The following is a 20,016-nucleotide window of genomic DNA, read 5'->3' as shown; positions in this document are numbered from 1 at the left end:
TCCATAGACACTGCCAACTTTTCTCTAGTTATTCATGCAACGTGCGTTTATGGAGAACCCGGTGTGTGCCAGGCATTGTGCTCTTGGCTGGGAGCTGGAGAGGAGTAAGACACGGCCCCTTTTGTTCCAGACGCCGGCAAGGTCTGGGTGCGGAGAGGCTATCTAAACACAGAGTTCCCCTGAGAAGTGAGACGGGCTGTATCCCTGGTCTGACCTGCCAGGAGTACAGAGTGTTCTGGGTACTTATATGAGAAGGGTGCCCAGCAAATGACTCAGGGGGTCGTTTGTGCATTTTGTGAATGGAAACTATGCTTGAAGTATTTTGTGCTTTGCATTTTTCTGATTTTTTAAAAACAGTAAAAACTGCCTTTGCTCCGTGACAATTTTGTAGGCGCAAAGCACAGCACAGTGGAGTGCGGTGACGTTTTTATGGGACTTGGCAGAGCAAATGTTGACTTACCTTGGGTTGGGCTGGGGGTTGCTATTCTCATAGGGAAGCAAGCTGATTCCCTCAATTCAAAAGAAATACCAGAAATGGTATGCATGGAGACTTGCTTTTAAAGAGGACGAGAGGGAGAGTGGATCAGGGAAGGCCTTCCTCCAGAATCATGCTGAACCAGGGTCCCTTGGCACTTTTAGCATGCTGAGCTGAATGATGGATTCCGTGTTGTGGGGCCTTTTCTGTGCACGCAAGGATGGTTAGCAGCAACCCTGCTGTCCACTCACTAGACACCAGGTGACAACCCAAAATGTCTCCAGACGTTTGCCAAGTGTCCCCTGAAGGGCAGGCAACATTGTTTTAGACTGCTGTAGACTACCTTTGTTTTCTAGTGCTACTAAATAAATCACCATGAACTTGGTGACTGGTAACAACACAAATTTCTTCTGGAGATCAGAAGTTCAAAAGTCAAGGTGTCAGCAGAGCTGAGTTCCTTCTGGAGACTCTAGAGGAAACCGGTCTCTCTGCCATTTCCAGCTTCTAGGGGCTGCCCGCCTTCTTTGGCTTGTTGCCTCTTGCTCTGTCTCCAAGGCCTGCCGTGGGGTGTCTTCACATCTTTCTCTGTGACCCCTGCCTCCATTATCCCATTTCATTGGCTCTGACCCTCCTGCCCCCTTTTTATAAGGGCCCTTGTGCTTATATAGGGCTCACTGGATTTTCCAGGAAACTCTCCCCATCTCAAGATCCTTAACTTAATCACACCTGCAGAGTCACTTTTGTCATGGAGGGAAAACATAACTCACAGGTTCTGGGGATTAGGATGAGGACAGATTGTGGAGGCCACTGTTCTTCCCACAACGACGTAGAATATTTGGGCTCTGGGTGGATGGAGGTGACTTAGGGAGTGGGGCACAGCGGGTGGTCCGGCCACAGTAACAGCTGGTATTTTGAGTGCTAGTGCTCTGTCAGGCACCACATGCCTGATCTCACTCTCTCGTCAGACATCTCCTGGGCTGGGTAGTGTTAGCTGTCCTCTCTTTCACAGGCGAGGATGCCACCCAGGGGAGACTTTCTGAAGGGAGTAGAAACTTGAGCTGGATTTTGAAGGGACCCAAGGCAGGAGAGGCATTTCAGAAAGGGGACCTCCTGCGGGGCGCAGGGCTGGGAGGTGAGAGCTTGGTGGTGAATTGTCATTGGTTCTTGGGCTAGGCAGGTGGAGGTAAGATTCAGGGAGGGGACGGTTGGGCATGGACATCTGTAAATCAGTCCTTTTATTCTGACATCCCAACCTGAACTCTACTATTTCTGCAATAGTTTAAGTAAATGTTTCTTTTTTAAAAAATTTATTCGAGGAGTGCCATCTTGGCTCAGTTGGTTAAGCGACTGCCTTTGGCTCAGGTCGTGATCCCGGAGTCCTGGGATTGAGCCCTACATTGATTGGGCTCCCTGCTCAGCTGAGACCCTGCTTCTCCCTCTCCCTCTGCCACTCCCCCTACTTGTGCTGTCCCTCTCTCTCAAATAAATTAGTGCAATCTTAAAGAAAAATGATTGATTTGAGAGAGGGTGCACATGCATGTGGGGGGAGGGGCAGAGGGAGAAAATGCCCAGGTAGACTCCATGCTGATGGGGATCCTGGGGGTGGGGGGGCCAGGCTAGATCCCACAACCCCCGAGATCATGACCTGAGCCAACACCAAGAGTCGGATGTCCAACTGACTGAGCCACCCAGGCAGCCCTAAGTAAATGTTTCTTCTGGGCACCTTACCACAGGCCAGGGGTACAGACATTTATGACAACTGACACAGGCTCGACTTAGTAACCTCTGAGGCTGCCCATTTGTTAGTATCCCCACCCCCAGTAAATAAATAAAACCCAGCCTGGAGAGGTGCTGATTAGTGCTGTGGAGCCCTGCTCAGTGCCAGCCGCTATGGGGGACACAGACTCCAGAATGGCGCCGCTTCCCCTTAGAATGGGGCCTTGGGAGGTGCCTTGGGAGGGTGGCTCAGTCGGTTAAGCGACTGCCTTCAGCTTGGGTCATGATCTCGGGGTCCTGGGATCGAGCCCTACCTCGGGCTCGCTGCTCATTGGGAAGTCTGCTTCTCTCTCTAACCCTCCCCCTTTCATTCTCTCTTTCTCTCAAGTAAATAAATAAAATCTTAAAAACAAAACAAAACCAAAAAAAAAAAGGGCCTTGGCTCCCAATGGGGAGGCCAGCGATTCACAGTGGGCCCCGTGGCTGCAGAGCGCAGGCCCTTAGACACTAGAAGGGGCTTTGATTTTTGTTAAGTTTTTTTGGTCACCAGTTTTATTGGGGGTATAACTGACAGATAAAAATGGTACATATTTGGGGCGCCTGGGTGGCTCAGTTGTTAAGCGTCTGCCTTCGGTCAGGTCATGATCCCCTCGGTCCTGGGATCGAGCCCCGCATCGGGTTTCCTGCTCAGCGGGAAGCCGGCTTCCCCCTCTCCCACTCTCGCTTGTGTTCCCTCTCTCCCTGTCTCTGTCAAATAAACAAGTACAATCTTTAAAAAAAAAATTGTACATATTTAAGGTATACCATGTGATTATTTGATATACATATGCATTGTGACATGATTACCACAGTCAGCCTAATTAACATATCTGTCACCGCTCCCAGTTACTGCTTCTTGTATGTGTGTGAGCACAATGGAGATCTGTTTTGGCGGGGTGGGGGGGGGCACCCGGGTGGCTCCTTAGTTAAGCTTTTGACTCTTGATTTTGGCTCTGGTCATGATCTCAGGCTTGTGAGATGGGGCCCCACATGCGGCACTGGGTGTGGAGCCTGCTTAAGGATCTCTCCCTTCCTCTCCCTCTGCCCCTCCTCTCTCTCTCTCTCTCTCTCTCAAATAAATAAATAAAATCTTCTAAAGAAAAAAAAGATGTATTCTCGGGGCATCTGACTGGCTCCGTTGGAACAGCACGGGACTCTCTATCTTGGGGTCTTGAGTTTGAGTCCCACGTTGGGTGTAGAGATACTTAAAAAGATCTCTTCTCGGGGCGCCTGGGTGGCTCAGTGGGTTAAGCCGCTGCCTTCGGCTCAGGTCATGATCTCAGGGTCCTGGGATCGAGCTCTGCATCGGGCTCTCTGCTCAGCAGGGAGCCTGCTTCCTCCTCCTCTCTCTCTGCCTGCCTCTCTGCCTACTTGTGATCTGTCAAATAAATAAATAAATAAAAAATCTTAAAAAAAAAAAAATAGCTATAGTCCATTACATCCCCAGGACTTGCTCATCTAGCACAACTGAAACTTTGTACCCTCGGACCAACGTCTTCATGTTTCCTCTACCTCCCAGCCCCTGACTGCCACCATTCCGCTGTCTGTTTTTAGGACTTTGGGGTTTTTTTTCAATTCCACATAGAAGCGAGATCATGAAATGTTTGTCTCTTTCGGTCTGGCTTATCTCACGGAATATAATGTCCTCCAGGTTCATTCATGGTTTTTTTTTTGCAGATAACAGAATTGCCTATTTTGTGCAAAAGACAGAATGAATGACATTCCTTTGTGTGTATACACCAGATTTCTGTTACCCATTCATCCTGCTCTTAGGTTGTTTCTGTACCTTGACTGTTGTAAATATCGCCGTGGTGAGCAGGGGAGTGCAGATCTCTCTTCAAGACAGGCTTTTCTTTCTGATTGGAAGGAAACCGAGGACTCAGGCTAGGGTCTAAGATAGTGTTTCCAACAAGCGCGGTGCAGCCCAGGGCAGCCTGCCCCTACTCCCTTCTCCTCCCCCAAGGTACCCCATCACAAACGGGCTGTTGCTTCTCTGCCCAGCAGCTCCCATCATTGCTGGAGGAGAGAGTCCATGCAGAGCACTTTAGGGAAACTGTCCATATATGTTCTCTATCTGTCTTATTGCAGCAAGAATTACTCATCTTTGAGGTCAGTAGGAGCAAAAGTACGTTCTGCTTTCTGATCAGTCATTTACAAAGGCACATCTTTCCTCCTTTCTCACGGTGAGTTGAACTCACACCACACTGTGGGAAACCATAGCTCCTTCTGCTTGGTGTAGTAAGACAGCGTTCTTGGCCTGGGATCCGAGAGACCCAGGAGAAGCCCCACCAGTCTAGGGGTGGTGGAGTACCGAGGGAAGTGGGAAGGTCAAGGGAGGCTCAAGTCTCATTTATCACGCCAGGAAATCAACAGATGAGGACCCAGATCGATAAAATAAGAAATAACAGAGAAACCATGTTATTTAGGGATGTGGTGATATCTACCTGGGGTAACACCTAGACAACCCCAACCACAGAACCTGAGAGTGGGGGAGAGGCACGTCTCTGAGCAGAAGCAGGCGTGTGACACGAGAGGGCCTGTAGGTCACCCCTTTCACCGCAGTGCAGCTGAGGACGAGCTGGGTTCTGCTGTGCTGGGCATATGGTAATGTGCACACGCGGCTGCCCGACAGGGACCGTGTCGGCTCGGGGAGTGCTGCTCCCGGAAATGGCAGACTGGAGAATGCAGTGCATTTCTCCAGCCAGCGAGGCAGCTCAGGGTGGGGTGAGGGGAGGCCCAGGGAGGCCCAGCGGTCAGCGCGGCTGGGCCCACAGGCCTTGACCTGGACATTGCAAACATTGTTTTCTGTCCCAGCCCCTGCCAGAGGAACCTTTTATAGTGAGACCCAGTAGGAACAGTGCTTCCCTGGCCAGAGCCTGAAATAGCCTGTCCCCTGAGGACCCCTGAAGAAGCCTGGCTTGGCTGCTAACCAGGTATCCAGGTTACCAGTGTGGCTGGGACCCAAGGCTCAGCCCCCGTTATTTATGATGATAATAATAGTTCCGTGTCTTAGTGCTGGCTCTGTGTTAGTGCTGTCAGGCCAACGGGGTGGGTAAAACGCTGCATCCCGGATGACAGCAAGGAAGGTGAGGCTGGAGAGGTCATGTCACACAGCTAGGAAGTGGCGGAGCTGGGCCTTGAACTTGGGTCTGACTCAGAACTCCACTCAGCTGCCTCTCTATACCAGTATTTTCCCAAAGCATGTCAGGGACTGGGAGGGAAAGATCAGGAGGTCTGAATGAGGACAGAGGAAACGTTCTAGAGAATCCTGATGGCTTGGGAGCTGGGGTCCTGCTCCTGGGCTCCTCGCTAACAGGAACAGGTGCCTGTGGGCAGAGGGAAGCCCAGGTCCGATGGAGATTCCTGGGAGGTCAGGGCCTCAACTGGTGTCCGAATAGGCATCACGGTCCTGATTTATATGGCCCTGTGAGGGCTCCTTGCCTTCTTAGTGGAATTTAACATCCTCCAGGGCCCAGTCTTCCTGGGCACATGTGGGCTCTGGATTGAGGCCACAGTTTTCCCAGGCTGCTCCTGTCCAGGTATTGACTTGTCATTTAGAGATGTGATGGGAGTTTTTGTGGGAGAGATGGGGTTACTGGACCAGACTGAATTAGCAAGTAGTAGGGAAAAGAAGAAAATTTCAGTCGACTATAGAATTTTGGATAGCAGGGTCTGAAGATTGTGAGCCCCCATGATGTAAGATTATGCTGCCCCAGGCTCCCTCTGTCTCATGGCTCTGCCATCCACTGCATATGGTTTCCTCTTCCTGGTTAAAAATAGCTGCTTGAGTTCCAGCCATCACACCTCCATTCCAGCCAGCAGGAAGGAGGAAGAGTCTAGAAGGGCACATCCCCTCCCTTTAAAAACTTCCCTAAAGTTGAAAACAGGCTTTCTGTTTATATCCCCTTGGCCAGAACTTGGTCATGTAGTCACGCCTAATTGCAAAGGAATCTGGGAAATGTAGATCTTATTGGGAGTGGCCATGTGCTTAGCCAAAACCCAGTGGTTGTTCCTAAGAAGGAGAGAACAGCTGTTGGGGGACAGTTAGCAGGCACTGCCACAGCTGCCTCGAGAGCAAATTTATGATAACGGGAAAACCATCAAACAGCTCCTGCTCTGCTGGGTTCTGGAATCTGCATCACGTGCCTGCTGAGTCCAAGGCGCCGTGCCAGGCAGGGTCACAGCTGCTGGTCTAAAGCTCCTTTTGTTTCCCAGGGTCACAGAGAAAGTCAGGTCTGTGCTGGGACATGGCCAGGGGTTGGGGTCCTGCGAACTGGCTGTGAAGCTGCTTCCTCTGCTCCTCACATGGGGAGGAGGGGTATTTGGGAGATTTATCTATCTAGTCAAGGTCATGAGCTTGGATTTGTACCTGAGTACAGGCTCCTCACCACTGGGCTACACTGCTTGGAGATCTGCAGGCGGAAGCTGTGGTTCTGCCCCCTGCCTCCGCCTTGCCTCTACTGTCCTAGCCCCGGTCCCAGCCCTGGCTGGGTCCTGCTGGTAGCTCCAAGCACCACGCTACCTTGGTCAGCAGAGGTTCCGGCCAAGGGCTGACCAGGGCAGGGTAAAGGGAGTGGGGAGAAGTGGGCCCAGAGCGCTGTTTGGTAACAAGCTGGGCCGGGTGGCTGAGGCATTGGCTCCAGCCGTGACCATGTCTCGCCCACAGGGTAAGAAACCAGCTTTGCAGTTGATGCCCAGAGCAGCGATTTTCAAGAAATCACTGCAGGTGGTGCATTAAGGAAAAAGAATGAAAAGAAAGGTTAAAGCAAAACAAAAATAAGTCGAATAGAAAATAGCAGAGTGCATGGTACACGGTAAGACGTAAGTACAGTTTTCTGAGATTTTAATTTACATTCTGGGTGGAACGAGTTAGGATAGAAATGGATTTCTTCTTTCCCGCTATGGTAACTATTAAGAAAGGGCCAGAGCCTCCAATCTGGAAGGCTGCCTGTGGGTGGAAAGAGCCGTTAGGAATAATAGAATCGGGGCGCCTGGGTGGCTCAGATGGTTAAGGGTCTGCCTTCGGCTCAGGTCATGATCTCAGTGTCCTGGGATGGAGCCCCGCCATGGGGCTCCCTGCTCAGCGGAGAAGCCTGCTTCTCCCTCTCCCTCTTCTGCTCCCCCTGCCTGTGCTCTCTCCCCCTCCTCAAGTAAATAAGCAAAATCCTTTTTAAAAAAGATTTTTTAAAAAGACTTTTTAAAAAGATTTTATTTATTTGAGGGGCTCCTGGGTGGCTCAGTGGGTTAAACCTCTGCCTTCGGCTCAGGTCATGATCTCAGGGTCCTGTGGAGCCCTGTAGAGGGCTCCCTGCTTGGTGGGGGGAGTCTGTTTCTCCCTCCCCCTCTGCTGCTACCCCTGCTTGTGCTCTCGCTCTCTTGTCAAATAAATAAAATTTAAAAAAAAAATATGAATCATTGCCTTGATCTAAAAAAGTTTTAAAATTGTTTTCACTTATTTGTTATTTTATGTTGCAAGCAACCCAACTTTGTAAAAAGTGACAACTGTATAGAAGTGTGCCAAGTTCTTAAAAGTTCCCTCCACGCCTTCAGGGTCCTGCTTCCATGGCTACTGCCCATCCCGGTGCTGCTGGAGTTCCTGGGGGGAGTCCCTCAGGGAAGCTTTAATTCATCTACAGATGTCCTTTTTCTTTTAACACGAGTGGGATCCCTGTGATACACCAGCTGTTCTGCAACTTGCTTTAGAAATTTCAAAGGTTTTTGGGGGTGTTTAGCTGGCTTAGTAAGTAGAGCACGTGACTCTTGATTTCAGGGCTGTAAATTTGAGCCCCACGTTGGGAGCAGAGATTACTTAAAAATTAAAACAAAAAAATTTAAGATTTTATTTATTTATTTGACACAGAGAGAAAGAGAGCGCGTGTGCATGTGCACAAACAGAGGGAGAGGGAGATGCAGGCTCCCCGTTGAGCCGAGAGCCTGATGTGGGGCTCGATCCCAGGACCCTGGGATCATGACCTGAGCCAAAAGCAGACACTTAAGGGACTGAGCCACCCAGATACCCCTTAAAAATAAAATCTTAAAAAAAAATTTGACACTTTTTTGGATTACCTTTTTTTTTTTTTAACAGATTATTTATTTATTTATTTGTCAGAGAGAGAGAGAGAGAGAGAGAGGAGCTAGAGTGAGCACAGGCAGACAGAGTGGCAGGCAGAGGCAGAGGGAGAAGCAGGCTCCCTGACAAGCAAGGAGCCTGCCCGATGTGGGACTCGATCCCAGGACGCCGGGGTCATGACCTGAGCTGAAGGCAGCTGCTTAACCAACTGAGCCACCCAGGCGTCCCTGGATTACCTTTTTTTTGACCCTAAGCTTTATTGAAATACGATTCACAAACCTTACAGTGCATCCATTTAAAGTGTACAGTTTGGGGGGCCTGGGTGGCTTAGTCAGTGAAGCGTCATGATCTCGGGGTCCTGGGATGGAGCCCTGCGTCCGCCTCTCTGCTCATCAGGGAGTCACCCCCCTCCTCTCCCTCTGTGATCTCTCTCACTCTTGCTGTCTCTCAAATAAATAAATAAAATCTTTTTTTTTTTTTAAAGATTTTATTTATTTATTTGACAGACAGAGATCACAAATAGGCAAAGAGGCAGGCAGAGAGAGAGGAAGGGAAGCAGGCTCCCTGGTGAGCAGAGAGCCCGATGCGGGGCTCGATCCCAGGACCCTGGGATCATGACCTGAGCCGAAGGCAGAGGCTTTAACCCACTGAGCCACCCAGGCGCCCCAATAAATAAAATCTTTTAAAAAGTGTACAGTCCGATGGTTTTTCGTATATCGGCAGTCACACAACCCGCACACAGTTTAAGAACATTTTGTGCGAATTCCAAAGAAACCCATTAGAAGTTGTTCCCCGTTCCCTCCCTCAAGTCTCCCCTTCCCCGTCCTTAAGCAACCGCTCACATACCTTCTGTCTGTACAGATCTGCCTTCTCTGGACATTTCATATAAATGGAGTCATTCAATGTGTGTTCTTTTGTGGTTAGATCATTCCTTTTCCTTGAAGCTTTCAAGGTTCACCCAAGTGTTGGGTTCTTTACTCCTGTTGGGTTCTTTACTCCTTTCTTTTTTTTTTTTTTTTTAAAGATTTTATTTATTTATTTGACAGAGATCACAAGTAGACGGAGAGGCAGGCAGAGAGAGAGAGAGGGAAGCAGGCTCCCTGCCGAGCAGAGAGCCCGACGCGGGACTCGATCCCAGGACCCCGAGATCATGACCTGAGCCGAAGGCAGCGGCTTAACCCACTGAGCCACCCAGGCGCCCTCTTTACTCCTTTCTGAGGCTTCACAGCGTTCCCTTGTGTGGATACATTTTATTTATTCATTCATTAGTCCCCGAACATTAAGGTTGTTTCTGGCTGTTACAAATAATACTTCTATAAACGGATGTATATAAGTTTTAATGTGGTGGTTTTCCTTTCTCTGGGTGTGTACCCAATGGAATTGCTAGCTTATATGGTAATTCTGTGGTTAACTTTTTGAGGACCTGCCAGACTGTTTTCCAAAGTGGTTGCACCATTTTACATTCCTAGCAACAGTGTGTGGGCGTTTTAGTTTTTCCGTACCCTTGTCAACATTTACTATTTTCTTTTTTTTTTTTTTTAATTATTATATCCATCATAGTGGGTGTGGCTTTGACTAGTCTTTCTCTAATGACTAATGACGTTGAGCATCTTTTCATGTGCCTACTGGCCATGATTATGTCTTCTCTAGAGAAAGATCTATTCAAGTCTATTCAAGCCCTTTGCCCATTTTTTACTTATTTGTCATCTTATTGTTGTCTACATTCTTTTTTTTTTTTAACTTACTTATTTGACAGTGAAAGAGATCATAAGCAGGCAGAGAGGCAGGCAGAGAGGGAGGGGGAAGCAGGCTCCCCGGCGAGCAGAGAGCCCGATGCGGGGCTCGATCCCAGGACCCTGAGATCATGACCTGAGCTGAAGGCAGAGGCTTAACCCACTGAGCCACTCAGGCGCTCCAAGTTGTCTACATTCTTTATAGAGTCCCTTACCAGCTTTATGATTTGCAAAACTTTGCTCCCATTCTGTGGGTGATCTCCCCGCTCTCTCGTTGGCGTCCTTTGAAGCACAGTGTTTAGTTCTGATGGTGCCTCATTTATCTGTTCCTTTGTTGCTTGTACTTTTTGTGATATAGCTAAGAAAGCTTTACCTGTCCCATCTCACAAAGATTTTCTCCTGTATTGTTTTCAAAGAGTCAGATGATGTTTTAGCTTTTATATGTAAGTCTTTGATCCATTTTTAGTTATTTTTTGTGACTAGTGTAAGGAAAGGGTTCAGTTTCATTCTTTGGCCATGTATATATTCACTCGTCCTGGCATCATTGGTTGAAAAGAGTATTCTTTCTCCATTGAATTGTCTTAGTGCCGTTGTCATAATCAATGGTTGTAAATATTGGGGTTCATTTCTGGCCTCTCAGATCTATTCCATTGATCTGTGTCTATCCCAATACTGATACCAACAGTCTTGATGACGGCAGCTTCATAGCAAGATTCAGGAAGTGTGACTCCTTCAACTTTGTTCCTCTTTTTTCAAGACTGTTTTGGCTATTTTCAGTCCCTTGTGTTTCCGTTTGAACTTTAGCATGTGCTTGTTAATTTCTTCAAAGAAGCCAGTAGGAATTTGATAGCGATTGGTTTGAATCTATAGATCATTTTAGGCGAGTATAGCCATCTTAGCAATATTAAATTCTCTGGGGGCGCCTGGGTAGCTCAGTAGTTAAGTGTCTGCCTTCTGCTCAGGTCATAATCCCAGGGTCCTGGGATCGAGCCCCACATCAGGCTCCCTGCTTAGCGGGAAGCCTTCTTCTCCCTCCCCCACTCCCCCTGCTGTATTCCCTCTCTAGCTGTCTCTCTTTCTGTCAAATAAATAAATAAAGTCTTTTTTTTTTTTTTTAAGACTTTATTTATTCATTTGACAGAGAGAAATCACAAGTAGGCAGAGAGGCAGGCAGAGAGAGAGAGGAGGAAGCAGGCTTCCTGCTGAGCAGAAAGCCCGATGCGGGGCTCAAACCCAGGACCTGGGATCATGACCTGAGCCGAAGGCAGCGGCTTAACCCACTGAGCCACCCAGGCGCCCCAAATAAATAAAGTCTTAAGAAAATAAAATAAAAAATCCTCTGATCTATGAATGCAGAATATCTTCCCTTTTTTTTTTTTAAGATTTTATTTATTTATTTGACAGACGGAGATCACAAGTAGGCAGAGTTCTCTGCTGAGCAGAGAGCCTGATTCGGGGCTCGATCCCAGGACCCTGGGATTATGACCTGAGTAGAAGGCAGAGGCTTTAACCCACTGAGCCACCCAGGTGCCCCTCTTCCCATTTTGGTTTTTTTTTTAGATTTTTAATTTCTTTCAGTGTGTTTTTTCAGTGTACAAGTCATGTACTTCTTTTATTAAATTTATTCCCAAATACTTTCTTCTTTTTGATGTTCTTTATAGCTGGATTTGTTTTCTTAATTTCTTCTTTGGATTTTTCATTGCTAGTGTACAGAAATACTATTGAATTTTGTATTCTACAATCTTGCTGAACTTGTTCTTGACTCTTTTGGCCTGTCTTTATGTATCTAGAGCTTCCCCTTCCTCTGTAATAGTCACATGACAGTGCATGGTATAGAAAGCCATACTTAATTTAACAAACCTCTACTGACAGATATCATGGGCTGTTAGCTTTTTTTTTTCCCCCCTGTTATTGATCATGCTAAAGAGGACATTCTTTGGGTCACTCAACCATTTTTGGGATGTGTATAGAGCCCCAATCTATGCCACGCGTTCTTCGAGGCACTGGGGATACAGACAGTAAGAGAGTAAAGGAGGTTTCAGCTTGGGAAAACCTCCCCGTAGCGAATAAAGCAGAGAGAGATGTTTTAGGGAGTAGTGCAGGTGCATTTGAGAGGAGTCCTTTGAATCGAGATTTCTCTAGATGAGTCAGGATCCAACTGATGAAAGGGAACCCACTATTGGAAGATGGGGAAGATTGTTCCAGGCACAGGGGTTAGCAAGTACAAAGGCCCTGGGGTGGAAATGGGCTTCCTGTATTCACCACACAGAGAGCAAGCCATTGGGCCTGGAGAGGTGCCAAGGCCAGAGGAGAAGTGGGCAGGGACCAGACTAAAGCCGGCCTTATAGTCTTAAAAGCCATTGGAGAGAAGCTGCCGGAGGGTGTTAAGCCAAGGAACGATCTGATCTACTTTACCTTCTAAAAAAGATCACTCCCGTTGCTTAAGAAGCATTTATTTTCCCTACCTTATTTCAGACCCTGAGTTCTCCAAAGTGGAATTACTTGGTCAACGGGTTTGTACATTTAAAATGTTCTACATGCCACCTGCCAAGTGAGCCTCCCCAAAAGATGCTGTACTTTTCCCTCCGAGGGTGCCAGTTCTCTTTGCCACCGGGGGCACCCAGGGTGAGATGCACCGTGAGCTCTCACTCCCTGGGCCCTGGTACCCATTGTCTCGCTTCCCTTGTAGGACCCACACCGCTGCGTTTGCCCTGCCACTCTGGCTCTGCTGCCCACCCGTTGGGTAACACGGGCCTCCCAGGAACATGGCAGACGAAGACCTCATTTTCCGCCTGGAAGGTATTGACGGCGGCCAGACCCCCCGGGCTGGTCATGACGGTGACTCTGAGGCCGACAGCGATGATGAGGAAGGTTACTTCATCTGCCCCATCACCGATGACCCCAGGTCTCACCAGAATGGCAATTTCAAGGTTAATAACTACTCCAGCAACCTAACGAAGAGTGAACAGTATGGCTCCAGCGGGTCCCCCGCAAGCTCCTTCCATTTTAAGGTGAGTGGACCAGCCGTTCCACCCCTACCTACCTGCCGCAAGGGATCGGGGAGCTGCTTGGGGTCTTCCCTGGGTTTCCAAAGCCTGGGCACCATTCTAAATTCTGCGTCTGGGGGTATGTGTGTCACCCTGGGAGGATTTTGTTGGCTTAAAACAAGTTGCATTACTTTTGAGCAGGTGTTTTTGAAATAGCTGTGAAGACCCACTACTGGGTTGTGAAAACCTTAACCAGCTTTTTAAAAAAATGCAGCAGAGCAGAATAGACTAGGAAATATAGGAGACCATTGCAAATTGTAAAGATTGTATTTTTTTTTTAAAGATTTTATTTATTTATTTGACAGAGAGAAATCACAAGTAGGCAGAGAGGCAAGCAGAGAGAGAGGAGGAAGCAGGCTCCCCGCTGAGCGGAAAGCCCGATGTGGGGCTTGAACCCAGGACCTGGGATCATGACCTGAGCCGAAGGCAGCGGCTTAACCTACTGAGCCACCCAGGCGCCCCTGTATTTTTTTTTTTAAGATTTTATTTATTTATTAGAGAATGAGAGAGCGAGAGAGAGAGCATGAGAAGGGGAGGGCCAGAGGGAGAAGCAGGTTCCCCACTGAGCACAGAGCCCTATTCGGGACTTGATCCCAGGACTCCAGGATCATGACCTGAGACAAAGGCAGTTGCCCAACTAACTGACCCACCCAGGTACCCATAAAGATCTTACTTTTTGGAACATATGCAGAAACATGTTCACACACATGAATGTGGTAAACCAGTTGTTTGTTGACAGCCAGGCTCTAATCACATAAATGTCTGCATTTCACTCCTGATGGATGTGTATGTGGGTCCAGGGACATGATATAAAATACGGTTCTTCGTGTTGGTTGTAGTCAAAAGAGCCCCCGCCTTACTACAACACTGTATGAAACTGGAATTAAAATAGAAATCTTAATTAGAAAATTAAAAAAAAAAACATTGCTTAGAGTTGGGCATCTTTCTGTATTAAGGAAAAGAGTACTTGGTTTTTTTTTTGTTTTTTTTTGTTTGTTTTGTTTTTTTGTTTTTTTTTTGTTTTGTTTTTTTTGTTTTTTTTTTGTTTTGTTTTTTTTGTTTGTTTTTTTTTTGAGCGGGAAGAGTACTTGTTTTGTCAGAGATTTGTGTTCCTACTATGGTAAAACTGGTATAAAGAGAGGGGAAAGGATGATTATAGGGCTTTTGTATCATAACTGGTGATGAAAAAAATTTCATTTAGTTAGTCTCATCTCTGTGCCCAACGTGGGGCTCAAACTCATAACCCCATGATCAAGGGTCATGTGTTCTTCCAACTGAGCCAGCCAGGTGCCTTGAAAAAAACTTAAATGGAATAATGCTCTCCTTATTAATTTGAGGCCCACAGAAGGTATCAGTTAGTACTGAAAGCAAAATGTACATTACCGCTTTGGGATTAGGAATTGGAGTCACTCTTCTCTAACTTCAGAATTAATCTGCTTTTAGGAAATTAATAATTACAGTTCTTGGACAGTTGGTTATTTTCTTTTGTCAGGACCAGAGTTCTAGATTAAGTCTCTGTGGGGCAGACAGCTCTGGACACAGCCCTGTAGGTCCCCTGTGAAGTTGGCGGGGGGGGGGGGGGGCACTGTGGGATCAGGTGGTGGCTTGTCTTGCTTTCCTGTCTTCAGCCAACCCCTGAGCCGCACACCCAGCCCCGTGGAGGGCTGCATGGGAAGGGCAGGGGGACAGCCTGGCGTGCTTGTGTTCACTGTGGGTCGGGGCTTGAGGAGACGCAGATTGCTGAGGCATCCCATACTTGGTCTGAGGGAATCTGGGTCCCAGCGGGGGCTGGGGCTCAGGGCTCATGAAACAGAAGCCAGCTCACACCATCTCAAGGGAAGAAGGGTATTTATTTCTTGGGAGCCAAGGGAAGAAACAATGTCTGGCCTCTCAGGGAATGGGTCTAGGAATTGGAAGGTAGCAGAGCTTTCTCTCTCTCTCTCTCTTTTTTTTAAGGATTTTATTGTATTTATTTGACACAGAGAGACACTGTGAGAGAGGGAACACAAGCAGGGGGAGCAGCAGAGGGAGAGGGAAAAGCAGGCTTCCCACTGAGCAGGGAGCCCGATGTGGGGCTCGATCCCAGGACCCTAGGATCCTGACCTGAGCCGAAGGCAGATGCTTAAAGACCGAGCCACCCAGGGGTCCCTCTCTGTCTCTCTTTACCTGTTCTTTATTCTCCTGTGCCTCAGTTTACACATCAGGCAGATGGACCCCCACCAGCCCCAGCACCCCACATTACAGTTGGAACCACATGCAAAGACAGATTTGACCCTCTCCATCCCAGTTGCAGACAAGGTTTGGGAGAGAACCAAGTGTTCTCTCTCTGACCCAGTCATTTCCTTATTTTTTTTTTAAGATTTTATTTATTTATTTGACAGAGAGAGATCACAAGTAGGCAAAGAGGCAGGCAGAGAGATGAGGGCGGGGAGGAAGCAGGCTCCCTGCCAAGCAGAGAGCCCCATGTGGGGCTCGATCCCAGGACCCTGAGATCATGACCTGAGCTGAAGGCAGAGGCTTAACCCACTGAGCCACCCAGGCACCCCAAGAGGACCTAATTTATATTTTAAACCATGGTCAGAAGAAAAAAAAAAAAATAAATAAATAAATAATAAATTTTAAACCATGGTCCTAAGAGAATACTGTATTTACATTAAAACAGAGATGATATTTCTTTTCTTTTTATATTTTATTTATTTATTTGACAGGGAGGGAGAGTGAGCACAAGCAGGGGGAACTGCAGGCAGAGGGCGAGGGAGAAGCAGGCTCCCTGCTGAACAAAGAGAGTGACATGGGGCTCCATCCCCAGGAGCCCAGGAACATGACCCAAGCCAAGGGTAGACGCTTAACCAACTGAGCCAGGCAGACATCCCAGAGATGATGTTTCTATGTGATTTGACTGACAATGCCAAGATACGTGTATGTGTGTGTGTGTGTGTGTGTGTATACATACACACATATTTGGTGGGAAGATCCATGAAAAGCCATAAGGACAGTATGGGCATAATTAGAATTTAAAAAATGAGGGGCGCCTGGGTGGCTCAGTGGGTTAAAGCCTCTGCCTTCGGCTCAGGTCATGATCCCAGGGTCCTGGGATCGAGCCCCACTTCGGGCTCTCTGCTCAGCAGGGGGCCTGCTTCCTCCTCTCTCTCTCTCTGCCTGCTTCACTGCCTACTGGTGATCTCTGTCTGTCAAATAAATAAAACAAAAATCTTTAGGAAAAATAATTAATTAATTAATTAATTAATTAATTAATTAATTAAAAAATAAAAATTGATAGCTATACGGGTGCCTGGGTGGCTCAGTGGGTTAAAGCCTCTGCCTTCGGCTCAGGTCATGATCCCAGGGTCCTGGGATCAAGCCCCACGTCGGGCTCTCTGCTCAGCGGGGAGCCTGCTTCCCCCTCCCTCTCTGCCTGCCTCTCTGCCTACTTGTGATCTTATAAATAAATAAAATCTTTAAAAAAAATGGTAGCTATTTTTATTTTTATATACTGTTAATTAAGAAGGCAAGTTGAAGTATAATACAATCCCACATTTATCAAAAAGATATACACATCTTCATATTTACATAGCCAAAACTTGTATGGAGGAATTTGTACACAGTAGTTAATAGTGATTCTCTTGGGGGTAAAGGGTGCTATTACGGGGGGCTTTGTCTACATTATATATATCTCTAAACATACGAGACTTTTAAGCCAAACCCATGTATTATTTGTGTGCAGAAAAAGACTTTAGAAGAAGAAAACTAAAGCAAAACAGCCAGGTCACCTCACCTCTCCCAAACAAAGAAATCAATAAATTGCCCCTCCTTAAAATTTCTACAAGGCCTGGTTCAAAATCCTCACCGAGGATGGGCGCGCACATGGTCCCCAGGGGCCCCTCAGGCTCTGCTCACCCCACACCTCTCCCTGTTCCTGGAACAGGTTTCCCTTTTCACGCCTCTGCCTGAAAGCTCTTTAAACTAATGTCTCAGTCTGGTCTGTTAAAGCGATTGTTCTGGCTCCCTCGAGATGTGGTTTTAAGACACCCTGCCCTGGCTCTCTCTTGAGCATTCTTTGGGGCTCCGAGCAGACCTCTGCGTGCGTCTTGTCATCCCCCAGCTGAGTCAACTGCTCCCTGCAAGGGTGGGGACGATCTGACTGCACTTGCCCTTCCTTGTACTGGGTCTAATGACCAGTTATGGACCAGTCGTGCCTCTTGGTTGTCCACCGTCCTGGGTAACGGAAAGCAGGCTCTGTGGGGTTCCTGTTGCCTGAGGCAGCTTTGGAGGGGTGACAGCAGCTCCATTTTCCAAACCTCGCTCCTCCTGGCCCTCCCCGAAGGGAACGTGTTTTCTGTTTACTGTTGACATGGCAACCTGGGTTGTTCAACCGAAATGGCCTCCAGAGAGGCGTCACCCTGGCAAGGACCGAGCGTGTGGTGTGAACAGTCCAATTCTGTCACTGTCAAGGCCACAGCCTTCCGATTCATTCCCCGGAGGATGGTGGTGGAGTCGTTCAGGGGGCCGCCCTCTTGATATAACATCGGGCAGCCAACCAAGGATGTTTATAGAATTTGCTCTAACATGGGAAAGTGCTTCTGCTCTGGAGTTAAACTCAGATAGAATATAGAGTATAGGGGCCCCTGGGTGGCTCAGAGGGTTAAGCCTCTGTCTTCGGCTCAGGTCATGATCTCGGGGTCCTGGGATCGAGCCCTGCATCGGGTTCTCTGCTCAGCAGGGAACCTGCTTCCCCCCCCCCCTCTGCCTGCCTCTCTGCCTACTTGTGATCTCTGTCAAAAAAATAAATCTTAAAAAAAAAAAAGAATATAGAGTATAGTTCCAGCTTTGTAAAACACACTCACGCGTGCACGCTTGTACACACACGTGCGTGTGTGCGCGTACACACAACAAAAGCCTGGAAGGGAGTATATCAGTGCTCCAAAATGGATAGGATCTGGAGAGATCGCATTCCCTTTCCACTGTTCTGTTGTTTCTCCTGTCTAAAATGAGCACACATATATTTTAAATTTTTCAATAAAGTAGGAAATTTGAGACACCCAGGTGGCTCAGTCTGTTAAACATCTGCCTTCGGCTCAGGTCGTGATCTCAGGGTCATGGGATCGAGCCTCATGCCGGGCTCCCTGCTCAGCGGGGAGCCTGCTTCTCCCACCATCCCTCCCCCTGTTTGTGCTCTCTCTCACTCTCTCAAATAAATAAATAAAATCTTTAAAAAAGAAATAAAGTGGGAAATTTTATTTTTAAAAATTGTTTTCCTGGGGACGCCTGGGTGGCTCAGTTGGTTAAGCAGCTGCCTTCGGCTCAGGTCATGATCCCGGCATCCTGGGATCGAGTCCCACATCGGGCTCCTTGCTTGGCAGGGAGCCTGCTTCTCCCTCTGCCTGCCACTCTGTCTGCCTGTGCTCACTCTCGCTTCTCTCTCTATGACAAATAAATAAATAAAATCTTTAAAAAAAAAAAATTGTTTTCCTGGTCTGGGAGTATCTTGGGGGTCATTCCATATCCCACCTCTTTTACCTACCTACCTACCTACCTTTATCTACCTATTTATTTATTTTTCACCTCTTTTATTTCTCTTTTTTTTTTAAATTTATTTGTGGGGGCAGAGGGAGAGGGAGAGAGAATCCCAAGCACATTCCGCACCGAGTGCAGAACCTGACACGGGGCTTGATCTCTGGACCCTGAGATCGTGATCTGAGCCAAAATCAAGAATCAGATGCTTAACCAACTGAGCCGTCCAGGGGCCCCTCGCCTCTTTTATTTTTAGAGTGAATTGTATTCTGTCACATAATGTACATGGATTTCTGGAGCCAGCCCTCTTCTTGGGAGGACACTTCCATTGCCCCCCCCCACCTTTTTTCCTTTACAAACAGTGCTATAATAAATCTCCTTATGTGTATATCTAAGCAAACTTTAAAATACATGTACATTTCCTAATACGTAAATCAATATATATCTAAGGTAAAAAAAAAAAAATTCAAACTGAATCCAAGGTAGAGTGATAAGTGAGCCTCGCCCCGCCCCCCATCCCTGTTCCCTGGGGGATGTCCTTCCAGAGGTGTTCCCGGCCTGTACAAGCACACACATGTATATGACCCTCCCCCTTTTCTTTTTTATGGGAATGTTAGGTGCCTGCAAACCTGTTCTGCAGTCTTGGGGCTGTCTTCCCTTATGGGCACAGACGAGCTGTCATCAGCTACCCCTTACGTAACAGCTGCGGTGGGAAGGGCAGTCATGGCTCTGCACACTTTACTCATGTTTGATCTGTACAGAAGTCCTGGGAGGAAAGGCGTAGATGGCCAGCCTGAGGCTCTGGGATCTGAATCACTCGATGGTCTTCATGACCACAGCATGGGGCAGCTAATTTTTTGTAGTTTCTTGAAGGCTGAATATCATGTCTGGAAGCCCCATAGTGAATTGAGCCAGTCCCTCATGGGTGGGTAGGAAGGTCGTTTCCAGTCTTTTGCTACCACAAACAGCTCTTCCAAAAACATCTCTGTCCATATGGCCTTGTGCCTGTGCCTGGGCGCACCTGCCATGTTAAATCCCCAGGTGTGGAGTGGCTGGAGCAAAACGTTTAGAACCCAGCTGGGCATTGCCGACTGCCTCTAAGAGGTTGCACCGGCGTCTGCTGCTCACGCTGTGTGAGCATGCTGGCTCCCCATGCCCTTGTCGGAAGACTTTGGTGATTCTAGTTCTATTTTCAGCCCACCAAGGGTGGCCCCAACAGCTGGGTCAGAGGACAGCGATTACCCCAGAATGAGATGGAGATGACAGCATCCAATGACTTACAGAGAAGAGAGATGTCCCTGCCCACCCCAAACCCCAGGAAGCCCCACCCTGGCAGGACTGGGCTTCTGTCCCTACCCCGTGACTGCAGGAAGCTCTGTGCATACCCAGAGATGATGGACATTTTGGGGCTCTCCCCAGTGCTTT

At 47.9% G+C, this 20,016-nt stretch overlaps 1 protein-coding gene across 3 annotated transcripts in view; it reads left to right on the top strand.

Moving 5' to 3' along the window:
* EEF2K (eukaryotic elongation factor 2 kinase) overlaps positions 1–20,016 on the top strand; it is a 64,037-nt gene that overhangs the window by 3,987 nt on the left and 40,034 nt on the right. For all 3 annotated transcript variants that reach the window (XM_047712841.1, XM_047712843.1, XM_047712842.1), the window contains exon 2: positions 12,723–13,044. In XM_047712841.1, the coding sequence (XP_047568797.1) occupies positions 12,799–13,044 (246 nt within the window). In that variant the 5' untranslated portion in view covers positions 12,723–12,798. The remainder of the gene's footprint in view (positions 1–12,722; positions 13,045–20,016) is intronic.

The sequence above is a fragment of the Lutra lutra genome, chromosome 18 (genome assembly GCF_902655055.1).
Source record: "Lutra lutra chromosome 18, mLutLut1.2, whole genome shotgun sequence".
In the NCBI taxonomy this organism is placed as follows: domain Eukaryota; kingdom Metazoa; phylum Chordata; class Mammalia; order Carnivora; family Mustelidae; genus Lutra; species Lutra lutra.
The sequence above is the reverse complement of the archived record's forward strand: the minus strand, read 5'-3'. Positions and strand labels throughout refer to the sequence as shown.